At 42.9% G+C, this 22,895-nt stretch overlaps 1 protein-coding gene across 3 annotated transcripts; it reads left to right on the forward strand.

Moving 5' to 3' along the window:
- Positions 1-1,267: 1,267 nt before the first annotated feature.
- On the forward strand, positions 1,268-22,040 carry LOC145878542 (uncharacterized). 3 transcript variants are annotated; one of them, XM_082973882.1, is made up of 6 exons: positions 1,268-1,743; positions 7,094-7,224; positions 10,711-10,880; positions 16,963-17,124; positions 19,645-19,775; positions 20,003-22,040. In XM_082973882.1, exons 1-3 carry the CDS (start codon positions 1,485-1,487, stop codon positions 10,804-10,806), a joined length of 486 nt encoding a protein of 161 aa, XP_082830008.1. In that variant the 5' UTR covers positions 1,268-1,484; the 3' UTR covers positions 10,807-10,880; positions 16,963-17,124; positions 19,645-19,775; positions 20,003-22,040. The 3 variants fall into 3 exon arrangements, 2 of the variants coding, with proteins under 2 accessions (XP_082830008.1, XP_082830007.1); XM_082973881.1 differs by having other exon boundaries at positions 10,711-17,124; XR_014391978.1 differs by lacking the exon at positions 1,268-1,743 and adding an exon at positions 1,753-3,130 and having other exon boundaries at positions 10,711-17,124.
- Positions 22,041-22,895: the final 855 nt, after the last annotated feature.

Raw genomic sequence — 22,895 nt, forward strand, 5'->3', positions numbered from 1 at the left:
GAAAATTTGCACACTGCCTTGTCACATTGCTGCGCTTATAATGTGAAGAAATGATAGTTTATCAACATTTTAAGCTAAACGTTCTGATCTGTTGCATCAGCCTCATTGCTTTTATAAAAAAATGTTTTGATGTAGCCGAGGCCTACTGGTTGATTGACTTTGGGATCTTTCGTCCCACAACTGTCCCAGAGTCTGTTAGGAATAGGCAATTTCTTTCTTGCACAAAACGACAAGCTGACCAATAGAATAGGTACACTTTTCTACTATGGGGGATAGTAGATTGACATAGACTAATGATAATGCTGTTTGACTTTTCTTCAGCCAACAAGAAGAGTAACAATGTGGACAGTTATTCTAACATCTTCAAAGTGCGCATCGGAATTCGGTAAGAAGGATGCACGTTCTATTGAGATGAATGACCATAGTCTGAATGTGATTTCTGTCATTCTGAGCACCGTGGGTGGACGCCTAATCAGGTTATGCACCCAATGCATATGGGTCCGGTACATTTCTCAAATGTCAGATAAATTAAAATGCTTCCAGTCAAATGTCCAGTGTGTAAGTACCTGAGGGTATCACCTGTCACTTCCACGAGGAAGGTCCAGAGGAGGGCAACAACCCAGCAGCAGGACCGCTACCTCCGCCTTTGTGCAAGGAGGAGCAGGAGGAGCACTGCCAGAGCCCTGCAAAATGACCTCCAGCAGGCCACAAATGTGCATGTGTCTGCTCAAACGGTCAGAAACAGACTCCATGAGGGTGGTATGAGGGCCCGACGTCCACAGGGGAGGGTTGTGCTTACAGCCCAACACCGTGCAGGTTTTCCACTTTAATTTTGAGTGTGACTCCAAATCCAGACCTCCATGGGTTGATAAATTGGATTTCCATTGATTCTTTTTGTGTGATTTTGTTGTCAGCACATTCAACTATGTAAAGAAAAAAGTATTTAATAACATTATTTCATTCATTCAGATCTAGGATGTGTTATTTTAGTGTTCCCTTTATTTTTTTGAGCAGTGTATAACATCATAATGACATGTGCCCGTTGGTGTGGAGTACTGTCTCATGTGGTCTCACTCTCTCAGGCCCCAGAGCTTTATCAGGGTATTTGAGTTTGAGTGACTGGAATGGTATTTTTTTGTTTTTGTGGAATAATGTTATTTTCCCTTCCTCAATAATATCATGTAATTTTCTTTTGTCTATTTTTTCACCCCATCCAGTTGGTGGCGGCAATACACCTTTTGCGTGAAATTCGCAACAAAACCTCACCTAAGAAGTAGTAAACGGAAGTAAGCGTTGACGTGTTAACATTTTCACATGAGCGTTTTTATTGTTATTTAGACATTTATTAAACCCATGGAACTCAAAATATTACTAATTTAACTACACAGCATCACATACTTGCCCCAGGTAGTCTTTGATTCGCGTTTGAGACAGGACTTGGTTTATGTTGTCTAGGTAAAGTTAGCTGCTAACGTTAGATAACAATGGCTGACAGTCTGGTTTTTCACGCTCAAATAGCCTCCATCATGGAGGTACTAGCGAATACAGCCGTGGCAAATATATGTAAACTCGTAGACGACGACTATGCAGTGTTTCGTTTGGAAATAACTCAAAGCCAGAAAGAAAACAGGGCATTGCGAAGGAAACTACAGCTACTGGAACTGAAGGTGGCACGGGAGCGCGTCTTCGCCAGTCCTCCCAGTCGTGTCAAGATCCTTGACCAGTACAGAGGAATGGCAAGAGGTACATTTTGCAAGGCCCAGGCTGCGGGGGCTGTCTCGGTTCATATAGCTCAGTGCCTGCCGCCCCGTTCCCCTTTGTGCATGTGTGTCTTTAGATGTGTTAATCAGAATTGGATCTTGGTACATTTTTGGATAGTAGGCAATAGGGTCGTTCCACGTCTGCCACCCCCAAATGAGCTTAACCAAAACGTTTATATTTATAGCTCGATTATGTTCCATGCATCACATTGTTTTAAGTGAGTAAATAATAGATAATGCAGTAAATCAAGAATCTGTTTATGATTTTGGGTTGTTCCATTTGATTTCAGTCACTTTTTGACCACACCCCTTTTGATTTGAATGATACTTTCTATACATATTTGCTCATGGTAGAAGTGGTCAGAAAGTATTTAGGAGATAGATGTGCTCAAAGTTGACGCGTTTTACATACCCCACCCTACCATGAAACATCCATGTCTAAATCACTGGAAAATATAAATGATTGTATTTAATTTAAAAGCTTACAACCAGGGTTGTCAAACTATTTAATACTTTTTTAAATTTTAAACTGACTTTTTTTATTTTTACTATTAACGTCAATTATCTAAAAATGCTCAAATCAGCTACTTTCTCAGAACTGTTCATTTCTGACTTTCTATCATGGGCAAATGTGTATAAAAGTTTAGTCCAAATTAAAAGTTGTGCAGTCAAAATATAATTGAAATGAAATGGAAAGACATATCTACAATATCATCTAACTTGATTTACTGCATTTTCCATGATTTACTAATTTAAAACAAGGTGATGCATGGAACATAATCAATTGTAAATGTTGTATTTATTTTATTTCACCTTTATTTAATCAGGTAGGCAAGTTGAGAACAAGTTCTCATTTACAATTGCGGCCTGGCCAAGATAAAGCAAGCAGTTTGACACATACAACACAGAGTTACACATGGAGTAAAATAAACAGTCAATAATATAGTTGAAAAATAAGTATATACAAAGTGAGCAAATGAGGTGAGATAAGGGATGTAAAGACAAAAAAGGCCATGGTGGCGAAGTAAATACAATATAGCAAGTAAAACACTGGAATGGTAGATTTGCAGTGGAAGAAAGTAGAAATAGAAATAATGGTGTGCAAAGGAGCAAAATAAATAAATACAGTAGGGGAAGAGGTAGTTCTTTGAGCTAAATTATAGATGGGCTATGTACTGGTGCAGTAATCTGTGAGCTGCTCTGACAGCTGGTGCTTAAAGCTAGTGAGGGAGATAAGTGTTTCCAGTTTCAGAGATTTTTGTAGTTCGTTCCAGTCATTGGCAGCAGAGAACTGGAAGGAGAGGCGGCCGAAGGAGGAATTGGCTTTGGGGGTGACCAGAGAGATATACCTGCTGGAGCGCGTGCTACAGGTGGGTGCTGCTATGGTGACCAGCGAGCTGAGATAAGGGGGAACTTTACCTAGCAGGGTCTTGTAGATGACCCTGGAGCCAGTGGGTTTGGCGACGAGTATGAAGTGAGGGCCATCTAACGAGAGCGTACAGGTCGCAGTGGTGGGTAGTATATGGGGCTTTGGTGACAAAACGGATGGCACTGTGATAGACTGCATCCAATTTATTGAGTAGGGTATTGGAGGCTATTTTGTAAATGACATCGCCGAAGTTGAGGATCGGTAGGATGGTCAGTTTTACGAGGGTATGTTTAGCAGCATGAGTGAAAGATGCTTTGTTGCAAAATAGGAAGCCAATTCTAGATTTAACTTTGGATTGGAGATGTTTGATGTGAGTCTGGAAGGAGAGTTTACAGTCTAACCAGACACCTAGGTATTTGTAGTTGTCCACATATTCTAAGTCAGAACTGTCCAGAGTAGTGATGCTGGACGGGCGGGCAGGTGCAGGCAGCGATCAGTTGAAGAGCATGCATTTATTTTTACTTGTGTTTAAGAGCAGTTGGAGGCCACGGAAGGAGAGTTGTATGGCATGGAAGCTCGTCTGGAGGGTAGTTAACACAGTGTCCAAAGAAGGGCCAGAAGTATACAGAATGGTGTCGTCTGCGTAGAGGTGGATCAGAGACTCACCAGCAGCAAGAGCGACATCATTGATGTATACGGAGAAAAGTCGGCCCAAAAATTGAACCCTGTGGCACCCCCATAGAGACTGCCAGAGGCCCGGACAACAGGCCCTCCGATTTGACACACTGAACTCTATCAGAGAAGTAGTTGGTGAACCAGGCGAGGCAATCATTTGAGAAACCAAGGCTATTAAGTCTGCCGATGAGGATGTGGTGATTGACAGAGTCAAAAGCCTTGGCCAGGTCAATGAATACGGCTGCACAGTATTGTTACTTGTCGATGGTGGTTAAGATATCGTTTAGGACCTTGAGCGTGGCTGAGGTGCACCCATGACCAGCTCTGAAACCAGATTGCATAGCGGAGAAGGTGCGGTGGGATTCGAAATGGTCGGTAATCGGTTTGTTGACTTGGCTTTCGAAGACTTTAGAAAGGCAGGGTAGGATAGATATAGGTCTGTAGCAGTTTGGGTCAAGAGTGTCCCCCCCTTTGAAGAGGGGGATGACTGCAGCTGCTTTCCAATCTTTGGGAATCTCAGACGACATGAAAGAGAGGTTGAACAGGCTAGTAATAGGGGTTGCAACAATTTCGGAAGATAATTTTAGAAAGGGTCCAGATTGTCTAGCCCGGCTGATTTGTAGGGGTCCAGATTTTGCAGCTCTTTCAGAACATCAGCTGACTGGATTTGGGAGAAGGAGAAATGGGGAAGGCTTGGTCGAGTTGCTGTGGGGGGTGCAGTGCTGTTGACCGCGGTAGGGGAAGCCAGGTGTAAGCATGGCCAGCCGTAGAAAAATGCTTATTGAAATTCTCAATTATAGTGGATTTGTCGGTGGTGACAGAGTTTCCTATCCTCAGTGCAGTGGGCAGCTGGGAGGAGGTGCTCTTATTCTCCAAGGACTTTACAGTGTCCCAGAACTTTTTTGAGTTTGTGTTGCAGGAAGTAAATTTCTGCTTGAAAAAGTTAGCCTTGGCTTTTCTTACTGCCTGTATATATTGGTTTCTAACTTCCCTGAAAAGTTGCATATCACGGGGGCTGTTCGATGCTAATGCAGAACGCCACATGATGTTTTTGTGTTGGTTCAGGGCAGTCAGGTCTGGAGAGAACCAAGGGCTATATCTGTTCCTGGTTCAACATTTCTTGAATGGGGCATGCTTATTTAAGTTGGTGAGGAAAGCATTTAAAAAAATAACCAGGCATCCTCTACTGAAGGGATGAGGTCAATATCCTTCCAGGATACCTGGGCCAGGTTGATTAGAAAGGCCTGCTCGCTGAAGTGTTTCAGGGAGCGTTTGACAGTGATGAGTGGAGGTCGTTTGACCGCTGACCCATTACGGATGCAGGCAATGAGGCAGTGATCGCTGAGATCTTGGTTGAAAACAGCAGAGGTGTATTTAGGGGGCAAGTTGGTTAGGATGATATCTATGAGGGTGCCCGTGTTTACGGCTTTGTGGTGGTACCTGGTATGAAGGTTCATTGATAATTTGTGTGAGATTGAGGGCATCAAGCTTAGATTGTAGGATGGCTGGGGTGTTAACCTCTCTGGGCTAGGTGGCACCAAATCGTCCCACCTACGTAACAGCCAGTTGAATCCTGTGGCGCGATTTTCAAATACCTTAGAAATGCTATTACTTCAATTACTCAAACATATGACTATTTTACAGCTATTTAAAGACAAGACTCTCGTTAATCTAACCACACTGTCCGATTTCAAAAAGGCTTTACAACGAAAGCAAAACATTAGATTATGTCAGCAGAGTACCCAGCCAGAAATAATCAGACACCCATTTTTGAAGCTAGCATATAATGTCACAAAAACCCAGAAGACAGCTAAATGCAGCACTAACCTTTGATGATCTTCATCAGATGACACACCTAGGACATTATGTTATACAATACATGCATGTTTTGTTCAATCAAGTTCATATTTATATCAAAAACCAGCTTTTTACATTAGCATGTGACGTTCAGAACTAGCATACCCACCGCAAACTTCTGGCGAATTTACTAACAATTTACTAAATTACTCACGATAAACGTTCACAAAAAGCATAACAATTATTTTAAGAATTATAGATACAGAACTCCTCTATGCACTCGATATGTCCGATTTTAAAATAGCTTTTCGGTGAAAGCACATTTTGCAATATTCTAAGTAGATAGCCCGGCATCACAGGGCTAGCTATTTAGACACCCAGCAAGTTTAGCCTTCACCAAAATCAGATTTACTATTAGAAAAGTTTGATTACCTTTCCTGTTCTTCGTCAGAATGCACTCCCAGGACTTCTACTTCAATAACAAATGTTGGTTTGGTCCAAAATAATCCATAGTTATGTTCCAACAGCGGCGTTTTGTTCGTGCGTTCAGGACACTATCCGAATGGTAAATAAGGGTCACGCGCACGGCGCATTTCGTGACAAAAGATTTCTAAATATTTCATTACCGTACTTCGAAGCATGTCAACCGCTGTTTAAAATCAATTTTTATGCCATTTTTCTCGTAAAAAAGCGATAATATTCCGACCGGGAATCTGCAATTCGGTAAACAGCCGAAAGAAAATACAGCATGGGGTCGACTCGGGCACGCGCCTAATTCCTTTGTCCTCTGATCTGCCACTTGGCAAAAGTGATTATGTGTTTCAGCCTGGGGCTGCCTCGACATCGTTCAGCTTTTTCCCGGGCTCTGAGAGCCTATTGGAGCCGTAGGAAGTGTCACGTTACAGCTAAGATCCTGACTCTTCAATAAACAGAGGCAAGAACAACAACACCTTGTCAGACAGGCCACTTCCTGCATGAAATCTTCTCAGGTTTTTGCCTGCCATATGAGTTCTGTTATACTCACAGACACCATTCAAACAGTTTTAGAAACTTTAGGGTGTTTTCTATCCAAAGCCAATAATTATATGCTTTAGAGAGGTGGATTTTTAAAAGTAGAAGTTCAAATTGTTTGGGTACAGACCTGGATAGTAGGACAGAACTCTGCAGGCTATCTCTGCAGTTGATTGCAACACCGCCCCCTTTGGCCGTTCTATCTTGTCTGAAAATGTTGTAGTTAGGGATGGAGATTTCAGAGTTTTTGGTGGTCTTCCTAAGCCAGGATTCAGAGACGGCTAGGCCATCCGGGTTGGCAGAGTGTGCTAAAGCAGTGAATAAAACAAACTTAAGGAGGAGGCTTCTAATGTTAACATGCATGAAAATCAAAAAGTTATATCCTTGCCAATTTTAGACCATGTCAATAGTGTATAATATACCATTAAGCATTGACAGTAGCTAAACTAACCACCTCTTTAACCCCCAATCACTTTCTCAGGTGAAGGACATCTCACTGGAGGCCAAAGGAGCTTTGTGAAGCTAGCAGGACACAATACATGGATAGATGACCAACCAATCACTGTTGATGAGGGGAGGGGAACCTCAACCCAGCACGTTATCGTGATAGAGGTTAGTGTAATAGTGTTGCATTAAACATTACAGTTACATTGTAAATCAAATGTGGCCATTTATTTAAGTAAGGCTCCCCTCAGGTGTTCACTGTATAACATGTACATCGAAAATGGCACCAGAAAAGAAGGCTGACGTTTTACATGTCCCCAACCAAAAGTTTTTTTGTTTGTTTATTTGCATTGTTTTTAACTTATTTTGTACATATTGTCTCTTATGACTGAAAATAACTTCTGGACATCAGGACTGCGATTACTCACCACGGACTGGCAAAATCCTTTTTTTCCTTTATCGAGTCCAACGCGAATGATATACTGCTTTTTCGGGAACAGGCCCAGATCCCTGTGATTTGCGTGAAGAGGAGGCGGAGAAAAAGGGGCCAGAGGACGGGCTGCCTTCTGAGAATTTGTAGGCGATTGAATAAATCCCCACCTCCTTCCATTCTGTTAGCAAACGTGCAATCTTTGGAGAATAAAATCGATGACCTACGCGGAAGATTAAACTACCAACGGGACATTCAAAACTGTAATATCTTATGCTTCACGGAGTCGTGGCTGAACGACGACACTATCAACATACAGCTGGCTGGATATACACTGTACCGGTAGGCTAGAACTGCGACGTCTGGTAAGACGAGGGGTGGTGGACTATGTATTTTCGTAATTAACAGCTGGTGCACGTTATCTAAGGAAGTCTCAAACTATTGCTTGCCTGAGGTAGAGTATCTCATGATAAGCTGTAGACACCATCTACCTAGAGAGTTTATCTGTATTTTTCATCACTGTTTACATACCACCACAGACTGAGGCTGGCACTAAGACAGCATTGAATGCGCTGTATTCGGCCATAAGCAAACAAGAAAACGCTCACCCAGAGGTGGCGCTCCTAGGACTTTAATGCAGGGAAACTTAAATGCGTTTGACCAAATTTCTATTAGCATGTTAAATGTGCAACCAGAGGGGAAAAAACTCTGGACCACCTTTACCCCATACACAGAGACACATACAAAGCTCTCTCTTGCCCTCCATTTGGCAAATCTGACCATAATTTTATCCTCCTGATTCCTGCTTACAAGCAAAAATTAAAGCAGGACGCACCAGTGAATAGATCAATAAAAAAGTGGTCAGATGAAGCAGATGCTAAGCTACAGGACTGTTTTGCCAGCACTGACTGGAATATGTTCCGGGATTCCTCCGATGGCATTGAGGAGTACACCACATCAGTCATTGGCTTCATTCATTGATGACGTCGTCCCCACAATGACCGTACGTACATACCCCAACCAGAAGCCATGGATTACAGGCAACATCTGCACTGAGCTAAAGGCTAGAGCTGCCGCTTTCAAGGAGTGGGACTCTAACCGGGAAGCTTATAAGAAATCCCGCTATGCCCTCCAACGAACCATCAAACAGGCAAAGCGTCAATACAGGACTAAGATTGAATACTACACCGGCTCTGGCTCTAGTCGGATGTGGCAGGGCTTGCAAACCATTACAGACTACAAAGGGAAGCACAGCCGAGAGCTGCCCAGTGACACGAGTCTACCAGATGAGCTAAACTACTTCTATGCTCGCTTCGAGTCAAATAACACTGAAACATGCATGAGAGCACCAGCTGTTCCGGAAGACAGTGTGATCACTCTCTCCGCAGCCGATGTGAGTAAGACCTTTAAACAGGTCAACATTCACAAGGCCGCAGGACCAGACGGATTACCAGGATGTGTACTGCGAGCATGCACTGACCAACTGGCAAGTGTCTTCACTGACATGTTCAACCTCTCCCTGTCCTAGTCTGTAATGCCAACATATTTTAAGCAGACCACCATAGTGCCTGTGCCCAAGAACACTAAGGTAACCTGCCTAAATGACTACCGACCCGTAGCACTCACGTCTGTCACCATGAAGTGCTTTGAGAAGGCTGGTCAAGGCTCACATCAACACCATTATCCCAGAAATATTAGACCCACTCCAATTTCATACTGCCCCAACTGATCCACAGATGATGCAATCTCTGTTGCACTCCACACTTCCCTTTCCCACCTGGACAAAAGGAACATCTGTTTGTGAGAATGCTATTCATTGACTACAGCTCAGCGTTCAACACCATAGTGCCTTCAAAGCTCATCAATAAGCTAAGGACCCTGGGACTAAACACATCCCTCTGCAACTGGATCCTGGACTTCCTGACGGGCCGCCCCCCAGGTGGTAAGGGTAGGTAATAACACATCCGCCACGCTGATCCTCAACACAGGAGCCACTCAGGGGTGCGTGCTCAGTCCCCTCCTGTACTCCCTGTTCACTCATGATTGCACAGCCAGGCAGGACTCGAACACCATCATTAAGTTTGCTGATGACACAACAGTGGTAGGCCTGATCACCGACAACGACGACACAGCCTACAGGGAGGATGTCAGAGACCTGGCCGTGTGGTGCCAGGACAACAACCTCTCCCTCAACACGAATAAGACAAAGGAGATGATTGTGGACTACAGGAAAAAGAGGACAGAGCACGCCCCCATTCTCATCAATGGGGCTGCAGTGGAGCAGGTTGAGAGCTTCAAGTTCCTTGGTGTCCACATCACCAACAAACTAACATGGTCCAAGCACACCAAGACAGTCGTGAAGAGGGCACTACAAAATCTATTCCCTCTCAGGGGACTTAAAAGATTTGGCATGGGTCCTCAGATCCTCAAAAGGTTCTACAGCTGCACTATCGAGAGCATCCTGACTGGTTGCATCACTGCCTGGTATGGCAACTGCTCGGCCTCCAACCGCAAGGCACTACAGAGGGTAGTGCGAACGGACCAGTACATCACTGTGGCCAAGCTTCCTGCCATCCAGGACCTCTATACCAGGCGGTGTCAGAGGAAGGCCCTAAAAATACTCCAGCCACCCCAGTCATAGATTGTTCTCTCTGCTTCCGCATGGCAAGCGGTACCGGAGCGCCAAATCTAGGTCCAAGAAGCTTCTAAACAGCTTCTACCCCCAAGCCATAAGACTCCTGAACATCTAATCAAATGGCTACCCAGACTATTTGCATTGCCCCCCCCTCCCCCTCTTTTCCACCGCTGCTACTCTCTGTTATCATTTATGGATAGTCACTTTAACTCTACCTACATGTACATACTAACCGGTGCCCCCGCACATTGACTCTGTACCGGTACTCCCCTGTGATCGCAATTGTTATTTTACTGCTGCTCTTTAATGACATGTTACTTTTATTTCTTAACTCTATTATTGATTAGGGGCTCGTAAGTAAGCATTTCACTGTAAGGTCTACCCCTGTTGTATTCGGCGCATGTGACTAATGAAATTTCATTTGATTTGACATTTATAAGTCGCTCTGGATAAGAGCGTCTGCTAAATGACTTAAATGTAAATGTACATTTATCTTCCATAGGGGAGCTTGTGAGACTTCCCTAGGACATTGTTATACAATTCAACTCATGTACCGGTAATAACCTTCTCTTCTTGTGTGAGTCTGCAGATGCAGAGGCTGCAGGTTCTGGGGTCAAGCTGGAGAGGTCTGAAAGAGAGGAGGACCCATGGCACAGCAGAGACACCGAGACTCGAGCGGCTGTAGTGCCCCATGTAGCCACAAAGGACCCCCCCACCATCGCCCTAGCGCCGCCCAGGACCCGACACAGAATCACGGAGGTCAGTGGAACGCAGAACGCCGTCCTCAAGTCAGAGACAGACACCAAGACTTTAACTGTAACACACAGGCTCTTACACACAGGATCTGACCACAGATCAGACCCAGAGAGACTGGGGCAGGGGAGACTGGGCTGTCCTCCTGCTCCTGGCTCAGAGTATTTACCTTACGGTAACCCAAGCCCGAGGACTGTTCATTCCCTTCGGGATTCAGGTGATGCATTAGAGACTGGCAATGATCTGTCTTCTTACACTACAGAGATGGACCCTGGCATCATGCCCTTGGGCTTAGAGACACAGACTGATCTGTCTAGAGGGGACTGGAACCCCTACCGTAGTAGTGTTTACTCTGAAGGGTGCCTAGATAAGAAAGGGGAGGTTCTAGTCATAGATGAAGTCACTGTGAAAGTGGAGGGCGACGCTCCTCTGACACGGAATGTAGATAAGACTCACTTAGGAGGACACTCACAAGGCAGAGATTTCTTAAATTACAGGGAAAGCTTAGAGACAAATCCAAATGTCACAACCCACTCCCCTTTACACACGGTCAGGGATCATGAGTCAGTGTCCACGTCGATGGGACCTTCGAAGTCACAGGACTGCGTCCTTTTCGATCAGGTATTGAACTCAAAGGGCCAAAAGGCCAAGGCACGGGGTAGAGGAGCAACATCAGGCAAAAGTAAAGAGAAACGGTTCTTATGCATGTTCTGTAACAAAGGCTTCAGCTGCCCCCAGAAGGTGGAGATCCACCAGAGGGTCCACACAGGGGAGAAACCCTTCGGATGTACCCAGTGTCATACGCGCTTCGCTGAGGCTGGCAACCTGAAGAAGCACCAGAGGGTCCACACAGGGGAGAAACCATTCGGCTGTACCCAGTGTCACATGCGCTTCGCTCAGGCTGGTCACCTGAAGAGACACCAGAGGGTCCACACAGGGGAGAAATAATGCAGCTGATCTCAGTGTGAGAACAGATTCTCCAGCCAGCACCAGCTGAAGATGCACCTGAAGGGCCACACGGGTGAAAGGCGGTTCACCTCTACGCAATGCGGGAAGAGGTTGTCAGAGAGGAGCTACCTCAGAATACACCAGTAGAAAAAACATTCCACTCTATAGCCTCTGATGTTTAGATCAAACACTGCATTAAAGACAAAGATTAATTTTCATTATTATCAACAGAAAATAATTTGGAATAACCAGAGTAACAGATTTCAGAGTTGAATATTCCTTGGTAGAATATTGCATCCAGACATTGTGTGATATACACTGAGTGGTGCTTGCCTACGGAGCTGTGAGGGGAACGGCACCTCCGTACCTTCAGGCTCTGATCAGGCCCTACACCCAAACAAGGGCACTGCGTTCATCCACCTCTGGCCTGCTCGCCTCCCTACCTCTGAGGAAGCACAGTTCCTGCTCAGCCCAGTCAAAACTGTTCGCTGCTCTGGCACCCCAATGGTGGAACAAGCTCCCTCACGACGCCAGGACAGCGGAGTCAATCACCACCTTCCGGAGACACCTGAAACCCCCCCACCTCATTAAGGAATACCTAGGATTGGATAAAGTAATCCTTCTAACCCCCCCCTAAAAGATTTAGATGCACTATTGTAAAGTGGTTGTTCCACTGGATATCATAAGGTGAATGCACCAATTTGTAAGTCGCTCTGGATAAGAGCGTCTGCTAAATGACTTAAATGTAAATGTAATGTAAATGAGTGTACAAAACATGAAGGATACCTGCTCTTTCCATGACAGACTGACCAGGTGAATACAGGTGAAAGCTTTGATCCCTTATTGATGTCACTTTCTAAATCCACTTCAATCAGTGTTGATGGAGGAGTAGACAGGTTAAAGAAGGATTGTTAAGCCTTGACACAATTGAGACATGTATCGTATATGTGTGCCATTCAGAGGGTGGTTGGGTGAGACAGAATATTTAAGTGCCTTTGTAAGGGGTATGGTAGTACAGTTGAAGTCGGAAGTTTACATACACTTAGGTTGGAGTCATTGAAACTCGTTTTTCAACCACTCCACAAATTTCTTGTAAACGAACTATAGTTTTGGCAAGTCGGTTTGTGCATGATACAAGTCATTTTTCCAACAATTGTTTACGGACAGATTATTTCACTTATAATTCACTGTATCACAATTCCAGTGGGTCAGAAGTTTACATACACTAAATTGAGTGTGCCTTTTAACAGCTTAGAAAATTCCAGAAAATGATGTCATGGCTTAAGAAGCTTCTGATAGGCTTTTTGACATAATTTGAGTCAATTGGAGGTGTACCTGTGGATGTATTTCAAGGCCTACCTTCAAACTCAGTGTCTCTTTGCTTGACATCATGGGAAAATCAAAAGAAATCAGCAAAGACCTCAGAAAAAAATTGTAGACCTCCACAAGTCTGGTTCATCCTTGGGAGCAATTTCCAAATGCTTGAAGGTACCACGTTCATCTGTACAAACAATAGTACGCAAGTATACACACCATGGGACCACGCAGCCATCAAACCGCTCAGTAAGGAGACGTGTTCTATCTCCTAGAGATGAACGTACTTTTGTGCGAAAAGTGCAAATCCATCCCAGAACAATACCAAAGAACCTTGTGAAGCTGCTGGAGGAAACGGGTACAAAAGTATCTATATCCACAGTAAAACGAGTCCTATATCGACATAACCTGAAAGGCCGCTCAGCAAGGAAGAAGCCACTGCTCCAAAACCACCATAAAAAAGCCAGACTACGGTTTGCAACTGCACATGGGGACAAAGATCGTACTTTGTGGAGAAATGTCCTTTGGTCTAATGAAACTAAAATAGAAGTTTGGCCATAATGACCATCGTTATGTTTGGAGGAAAAAGGGGGATGCTTGCAAGCCGAAGAACACCATCCCAATCGTGAAGCACGGGGGTGGCAGCATCATGTTGTGGGGGTGCTTTGCTGCAGGAGGGACTGGTGCACTTCACAAAATAGATGGCATCGTGAGGTAGGAAAATTATGTGGATATATTGACGCAACATCTCAAGACATCATTCATGAAGTAAAAGCTTGGTTGCAAATGGGTCTTCCAAATGGAAAATGAATGACCCCAAGCATACTTCCAAAGTTGTGGCAAAATGGCTTAAGGACAACAAAGTCAAGGTATTGGAGTGGCCATCACAAAGCCCTGACCTCAATCCTATAGAAAATGTGTGGGCAGAACTGGAAAAAGCATGTGCGAGCAAGGAGGCCAACAAACCTGACTCAGTTACACCTGCTCTGTCATGAGGAATGGGCCAAAATTGACCCAACTTATTGTGGGAAGCTTGTGGAAGGCTACCCAAAACGTTTTACCCAAGTTCAACAATTTAAAGGCAATGCTACCAAATACTAATTTAGTGTATGTAAACTTCTGACCCACTGGGAATGTGATGAAAGAAATAAAAGCTGAAATAAATCGTTATTTCTACTATTATTCTGACATTTCACATTTTTAAAATAAAGTGGTGATCCTAACTGACCTAAGACAGGGAATTTTTACTAGGATTAAATGTCAGGAATTGTGAAGACTGAGTTTAAATGTATTTGGCTAAGGTGTATGTAAACTTCCGACTTCAACTGTAGATGACAGGCGCACCGGTTTGTGTCAAAAACTGCAACGCTGCTGGATTTTTTACGCTCAACAGTTTTCTGTGTGTATCAAGAATGGTCCACCACCCAACGGACATCCAGCCCACTTGTAGGAAGAATTGGAGTCAACACGGGCCAGAATCCCTGTGGAAAACATGACATCTTGTAAAGTCCATACCCCAACAAATTGAGGCTGTTCTGAGGGCAAAAAGGGTGCAACTCAATATTAGGAAGGTGTCAATGCTTTGAACAAGTGTTATATAATGTGTTTGATTCTAACATGTATTGACTCAGGGGTTGAATACTTATCTAATCAAGATATTAGTTTTATTTTTCATTTTATTACTTACAAATGTTACATTTTTCTTACACTTTGACATTAGAGTATTGTGTAGATCGTTGGAGAAAAAAAGGACAATTAAATCAATTTTAATTCCACTTTAACCTGTTAGGGCTAGGGGGCAGTATTTACACGGCCGGATAAAAAACATACTCAATTTAATCTGGTTATTACTACTGCCCAGAAACTGGAATATGCATATAAATATTGGCTTTGGATAGAAAACACCCTAAAGTTTCTAAAACTGTTTGAATGGTGTCTGTGAGTATAACAGAACTCATATGGCAGGCAAAAACCTGAGAAGATTCCAAACAGGAAGTGCCCTCTCTGACCATTCCTTGGGCTTCTTGGCTCTGTTTATTGAAAACGTAGGATCTTTGCTGTAACGTGACACTTCCTACGGCTCCCATAGGCTCTCAGAACCCGGGAAAAAGCTGAATGATGTAATTCCAGCCGCTGGCTGAAAAACATTAGCGCCTTTGGTAAGTGGTCTATCAGAGGACCATCAGACTGAGGCGCGTGCACGGGGCGACCTCATGTTTTTATTTTCTCTCTCTTTGAGCTAAAACACAGATTCCCGGTCGGAATATTATCGCTTTTTTACGAGAAAAATGGCATAAAAATGGATTTTAAGCAGCGGTTGACATGCTTCGAAGTACGGTAATGGAATATTTAGATTTTTTTTTGTCACGAAACGCGTCGGGCGCGTTACCCTTCTTTACACTTCGGATAGTGTCTTGAACGCACGAACAAAACAGAGGATATTTGAACATAACTATGGATTATTTTGAACCAAACCAACATTTGTTATTGAAGTAGAAGTCCTGGGAGTGCATTCTGACGAAGAACAGGAAAGGTAATAACATTTTTCTTATAGTAAATCTGACTTTGGTGAGGGCTAAACTTGGTGGGTGTCTAAATAGCTAGCCCTGTGATGCCGGGCTATCGACTCAGAATATTGCAAAATGTGCTTTCACCGAAAAGCTATTTTAAAATCGGACATAGCGAGTGCATAAAGGAGTTCTGTATCTATAATTCTTAAAATAATTGTGTTTTTTGTGAATGTTTATCGTGAGTAATTTAGTAAATTCACCGGAAGTTTGCGGTGGGTATGCTAGTTCTGAACGTCACATGCTAATGTAAAAAGCGGGTTTTTGATATAAATATGAACTTGATTGAACAAAACATGCATGTATTGTATAACATAATGTCCTAGGATTGTCATCTGATGAAGATCATCAAAGGTTAGTGCTGCATTTAGCTGTGGTTTGGGTTTATGCGACATTATATGCTAGCTTGAAAAATGGGTGTCTGATTATTTCTGGCTGGGTACTCTGCTGACAATCTAATGGTTTGCTTTCGTTGTAAAGCCTTTTTGAAATCGGACAGTGTGGTTAGATTAACGAGAGTCTCGTCTTTAAAATGGTGTAAAATAGTCATATGTTTGAGAAATTGAAGTAATAGCATTTCTAAGGTATTTGAATAACGCGCCACGGGATTCCACTGACTGTTACGTAGGTGGGACGAAATCGTCCCACTGGCCCTAGAGAGGTTTTTAACAACAAAATTTGGAAAAAGTAAAGATGATATTTTGTGTTAGTAGGCTAAATTATGTTCACAAATGCCTATTTCATAACTTCCATTCAACTGCTGCATTTATTTCCCCAATAACCTTTTAATGAGAAAATGAATGCAGTTTATCAAGCAGATTTGTAGTGGAGACATGTGCATGTTTGGTTTTCATATGGTGTATTTAAAATTAGTTTTGTTTAATAAAAACAAAATGTGACTTTTCATTCTACTACTTTTTAAAATAATTGACTCTTTAGTATACATCGCATCTGATCTCACCCTATTCTGTATACACCTAACAGCACGTTATAACCAATATACACTTACTAAATATACCTACATGTATCCACACACTAACAAACACCTACTCTACATGTCAAAATAGTTTAGTCTATTTTGATATTTATGTCCACCATGATGGGTTTAACAACAATGAAGTAATTCTGTAAGTACAGTATAGGACTCAAACATAGTGGGGATGGGTAAACACTCCATGTTGAAAGTGTGTTTATTATCTGTGTGTACATACCTGAGGAAGTGTATGTCTGTGTAAATCTGTATCACCTTTCTCTTTCAGGAGGAGGGTCCAGAGGTGCTTCTGGTGAAGGAGGAGGGGTGTGAGGAGGGTCTGTGGAACACTGAGGGGACCATGGTCATGGAGGACAACCAGACTACATCTTCTCCTGAACCCACAGAGGAACCAGCTGAGCAGCACAGGACCCCACACAGTCTCACTGAGGTGAGCTCACTGTGAACTGCTGTCTGAATGGTATTGGGTCAGGTCTTGATTATTTTGTCTTAAGTGTGGAATAAATTTTAAAAAACATTAAAGAGTGTGAAGTCATCAAATCAATTAACTTGTATGCGTAGTACTCATAGCAATCCCTCATTGCCTAATCAGAAGATGTTCCATAGGAATCTGATGAACTGACTTGTTAGAAAGGTGGCATCCTATGATGGTGCCACGTTGAAAGTTACTGAACTCTTAAGTACAGGCCATTTTACTGCCAATGTTTGTCGTGGATGTGTGCTCGGTTTTATACACCTGTCAGCAATTGTTGTGGCTGAAATAGCAGAATCCACTCATTTGAAGGGCCATACATTTAGCCATGTAGTGTATTTTTCAAACCTCCCGCTTTGGGCTGGATGTGTCAATGAGTAGTTCATACATGCATAATCTATGTGCAGAGTTACTGCCTTACCTCAATTAGCCATGAAATCCCCAGTCTTGAAGCAACTGTTTTCTTGAAGTTGTTTCATTTCCCCCCACCTGGGCCAGCCCCCTAGCAATTCAAGTTCTAGCGAATGTACTTCAGCCCCTCGCAGCATTATCCAATGAGGTTGCAGGGCAGGCCCAATGGGTCGGTGGACACAGCAGAGAGAGAGGGAGAAATGACGTGGTACACATATCTGGACATATGTGACTTAGTAGTACTTTTCGGTGACCACATGCTAGTTTCAGAACTACTGGCAAAAAGTTATACAAAAGTACTGGTGAATCTCTTTAAAAAGTGTCCAATCAGCCGAAATCCAATAAAAAAAATGAAAAAAGGTCTTATAGTAATATTTTGGTCATATGACATTGTTTTCCAGAATATGACCATTATAAGACATAATGACATCATGTGTCCGTTGGGATGGAGTGCTGTCTCATGCGATCTCAGGCCCCAGAGCCTTAGCAGGGTATTTAGATTTTTAAATGACTGAAGGAGTAGAGATTTTTTGTTTGTGTGGAATGTTATTTTCCCTTCCCCCATGGAATTACATTTTATTTTGCATTTTTTCACCCCGTCCAGTTGGTGGGGGAACTACATATTATGCTTGAAATTCGCCACAAAACCTCACCGAAGAAGTAGCAAACGGAAGGAAGCGTTGACCGTTTACAATTTTCACGTTAGCGTTTTTTATTTGGACATTTATTAACATGATGGAACTCAACATATGACTAATTTAACTGCACAGCATCACATACTCGACCCAGGCAGTCTTTAATTTGCGTTGGAGATAGGACTTGGTTGATATTGTCTAGGTAACGCTAGCTGCAAACGTAATCTAACAATGGCTGACTGTGGTTTTTCACACTCAAATAGCCTCCATTATGGAGGTGCTAGCGAATGCAGCTGTGGCAGAGATCTGTAAACTCGTAGACGACGAATATGCAATGTTTCGTTTAGAAGTAATTCAAAGCCAGAAAGAAAACGGGATTGAGGAGGAAACTACAGCTACTTGAACTGAAGGTGGCACGAGAGCGCGTCGTCCCAGTAGTGTCAATATCCTCGACCGATACAGAGGAATGGCAAGAGGTACATTTTGCAAGGCAAGAGGCTGCGGGGACTGTCTGTTCATATAGCTCTGTGCATGTGTTAACACATATGGTTAACCAGAATTGGATCTTGGTCTGTTTTTGGATACTACGCAATAATTCACCTGATTACTTAGCTATCTTGCACAAAAGCTATCCCCAAATGTGCTTAACCAAAAGAAACCATTATTTATAGCTCTATTGATTTTGTTCCATGTATCACATTGTTTTAAGTGAGTAAATAATAGATAATGCAGTAAATCAAGAATCTGTTTATGATATTGGGTTGTTCCATTTGATTTCAATCACTTTTTGACCAAACACCTTTTCAGTTGAATGATACTATCTATACATATTTGCTCATGGTAGAAGTGGTCAGAAAGTATTTCGGAGATAGATGTGCTCAAAGTTGAACCGTTTTGCATACCCCACCATGAGACATCCATGTCTGAATCACTGTAAAATATATAGATTGAGTTTTATGTAATTTAAAAGCTTACAAACAGGGTTGTCAAACTATTTTATAATTTCGAAATTACATCTTCTTTTTTTTTAAATAGCAAGTAACTTTTTTTTGTTTTTTTTACCATTAACGTCAATGATCTAAAAATGCGTAAAATCAGCTACTTTCTCAGAACAGTTCATTTCTGACTACTTCTATCATGGGCAAATGTGTATAAAAGTTTAGTCCAAATTAAAAGGTGTGATTGAAATTAAATGGAACGACCCAATATTTTATTCTAACTAAATTCTTGATTTACTGTATTTCTTAGTATTTACTCAATGAAAACAATGTGATGCATGGAACATAATACATCAATAGTATTTCAAGAACTTATGAGAAGTGTTACCTTACATCCTTGCCAATTGTAGTCCATGTCAATAGTGTATAATATACCATTAAGCATTGACAGTAGCTAAACTAACCACCTCTTTAACCCTCAATCACTTTCTCAGGTGAAGGACATCTCACTGGAGGCCACAGGAGCTTTGTGAAGCCAGCGGGACACACTACATGGAGAGATGACCAACCAATCACTGTTGATGAGGGCAGTGGAACCTCAACCCAGCATGTTATCATGATAGAGGTTAGTGTAATAGTGTTGCATTAAATATTCGTTACATTGTAAATCAAATGTGGCCGTTTACTACCGCAAGGCTCCCCTCAGGTTTTCACAGTCTTACATATACATCCTCATGTATCTGCCATAAGGGAGCTTGTGAGACTTCCCTAGGACATTGTTATCCTGTTCAACTCATGTACCGGTAATAACCTCCTCTCTCTTGTGTAATAACCTCCTCTCTCTTGTGTCAGTCTGCAGATGCAGAGGCTGCAGGTCCTGGGGTCAAGCTGGAGAGGAGGACCCATGGCACAGCAAAGACACCCAGACTTGAGTGGTTAAAGAGACCATGTAGCCACAAAGGACCCCCCCCCCCCCACCATCACCCCAGCGCCGCCCAGGGTCCGACACAGAATCCTCAAGTCAGAGATAGACACGGATACTTTAACTGTAACACACAGGATCTGACCACAGATCAGACCCAGAGAGACTGGGGAAGGGGCCACTGCGCTATCCTCCTGCTCCCGGCTCAGAGTACTTACCGGATAAGAAAGGGGAAAGTCTGATCGTAGATGAGGTGACTGTGAAAGTGGAGGGTGACGCTCCTCTGACATGGAATGTAGACCAGACTCACGAGAATGATACTCACAAGGAAGAGATTACTTAGATTACAGGGAAAGTTTAGAGACAAATCCAAATGTCACGACCCACTCCCCTTTACACACACTCAGGGATCGCGAGCCAGTGTCCACGTCGATGGGACCTTCCGATTCACACGGCCACGTCCTTTTCGATCAGATATTGAACTCAAAGGGCCAATGGGAGGGGAGGGGGAGCAACATCAGGCAATAGTAAAGAGAAACGGTTCCTCTGCATGTTCTGCAACAAAGGCTTCAGCTGCCTCCAGAAGGTGGAGATCCACCAGAGGGTACACACAGGGGAGAAACCCTACAGCTGACCCCATTGTGAGATGAGATTCTCCTGCCAGCACCAGCTGAAGATGCACCTGGAGGGCCACGTGGCCAAAAGGCCGTTCGCCTGTACTCACTGCGGGAAGAGGTTCTCAGATAGGAGCTACCTCAGAATACACCATCAGAAAACCATTCCACTCTATAACATAGAAATCAACCATTCCCCTCAGTAGCTTCTGATGTTTAGATCAAACACTGCATTAAAGACAAAGATTAATTTTCATTGTCATCAGAAAATATCATTTGAAATAAGGAGAGTTAACAGATTTCAGTGTTGAATATTGCATCCAGACAATGTGATATACACTGAGTGCACAAAACATTAAGAACACCTGCTCTTTTCATGACATAGACTGACCAGGTGAAAGCTATGAACACTTATTGATATGACTTTTTAAATCCACTTCAATCAGTGTAGATGAAGGGGAGGAGACAGGTTAAAGAAGGACTTTTAAGCGTTAAGACAATTGAGAAATGGATTGTGTATGTGTGCCATTCACAGGGTGAATGAGCAAGACAAAAGATCTAAGTCCCTTTGAAAGGGGCATGGTATTAGGTGCCAGGCGCACCGGCTTGTGTCGAGACCTGCAACGCTGCTGGATTTTTAACGCTCAGCAGTTTTCCATGTGTTTGAATAAGGGTCCACCACCCAAATGACATCCAGCCAACTTGACAGATCTGTAGGAAGCATTGGCGTCAACATGGGCCAGCATCCCTGTGGAACGCTTTCGACGCCTTGTAGAGTCCATACCCTGACAAATTGAGGCTGTTCTGAGGGCAAAGGGGGGGGGGGGGGGCGCGGGCGCGCAACTCAATATTAGTAAGGTGTCAATGTTTTGTACACTCCGTGTATGAGGCATATATAAGCCTAAATAGTCTAACGTATTGACTCAGGGTTTGAATACTAATCAAGAGTGTTATTTTTTAAATCTTTGAAAAGAAATTCTGTTAGAATTTTTCTTCCTCTGACATTTTGTGTTGATCATTGACAAAAAAATACAATTATTCATTTTAATCCCACTTTGTAACACAACAAAATGTGGAAAAAGTAAAGGGGTGTGAATACTTTCTGAAGGCACTACTTAATTTCTATAAGGTTATATATTGTGCTTGAACTGTGTATGCTAAATTATGTTCACAAATGCCTATTGCATTACTTCCATTCAACAACTGAATTTTTTCGCCAAGACACTTGTTGAGAAAATGAATGCAGTTTATCAAGCAGATTTGTAGTAGAAACATGTGCATGTGTGGTTTTCATATGGTGTATTTAAAATTAGTTTTGTTTAATAAAAACAAAATGGGACTTTTCATTCTACTACTTTTAAAAATAATTGAGACTCTCTTTTGTATACATCGCATCTGCTTTCACCCTATTGTGCATACACCTGAAAACACGTTATAACCAATATACACTTCCTAAATATACCTACACGTACCCACACACTAACAAACACCTACTGTACACGTCAAAATAGTTTAGTCAGGTTTGTCTGTTGGTTACTTTTGACTAATAGCTGACTCATATTTACCCACAACATCATATTTATGTCCACCATGATGGGTTTAACAACAATGAAGTCATTCTCCATGTTGAAAGTGTGTTTATCTGTGTGTGTATGTACCTGAGGAAGTGTATGTCTGTGTAACCTGATACACCTGTCTCTTCCAGGTGGAGGAGGGTCCAGAGGTGCTGCTGGTGAAGGAGGAGGGATGTGAGGAGGGTCTGGGGAACCCAGAGGGGACCATGGACATGGAGGATAACCAGACTACACCTCGTCCTGAACCCACAGAGGAGTCGGCCGAGCAGAACAGGAACACACACACAGTCAGTCTTACTGAGGTGAGCCAACTGTGAACTACTGTCTGAATGGTATTAGGTCAGGTCTTGATACATTTTGTCTTAAGTGTGGGATCATACCTTTGAAAAAAGTAATAAAATCAACAAACATGTTTGCATAGTACTCTTAGCAGTCCTTCATTGTCCAATGAGAAGATGCTCCAGAGCAGGTTGCTCATACCAGATTTCTTGATCCAACATCCTCTCACTCTATCTCTTACAGTCAGTAGACATGGAGGATGGGAAGCCTGATCTGTTGCTGGTCAAAGAGGAGATGATAGAGGACGGACCAGAGAGCATTGATCTGCTGAGTGGACTAAAGATGGGGAAGCAAGG

This window comes from Salmo salar, chromosome 04 (assembly GCF_965601325.2).
Source record: "Salmo salar chromosome 04, fSalSal1, whole genome shotgun sequence".
Taxonomy (NCBI): Eukaryota; Metazoa; Chordata; class Actinopteri; order Salmoniformes; family Salmonidae; genus Salmo; species Salmo salar.

What these genes read in the sequence shown, in the direction of transcription:
- LOC145878542 (XM_082973881.1), top strand. Translation starts at nt 1,485, where the DNA reads ATGGCTGACAGTCTGGTTTTTCACGCTCAAATAGCCTCCATCATGGAG. An exon ending in GTACAGAGGAATGGCAAGAG is followed by an intron (nt 1,744 to 7,093) that starts GTACATTTTGCA and finishes TCACTTTCTCAG; the next exon opens with GTGAAGGACATCTCACTGGA. An exon ending in AGCACGTTATCGTGATAGAG is followed by an intron (nt 7,225 to 10,710) that starts GTTAGTGTAATA and finishes GTGAGTCTGCAG; the next exon opens with ATGCAGAGGCTGCAGGTTCT.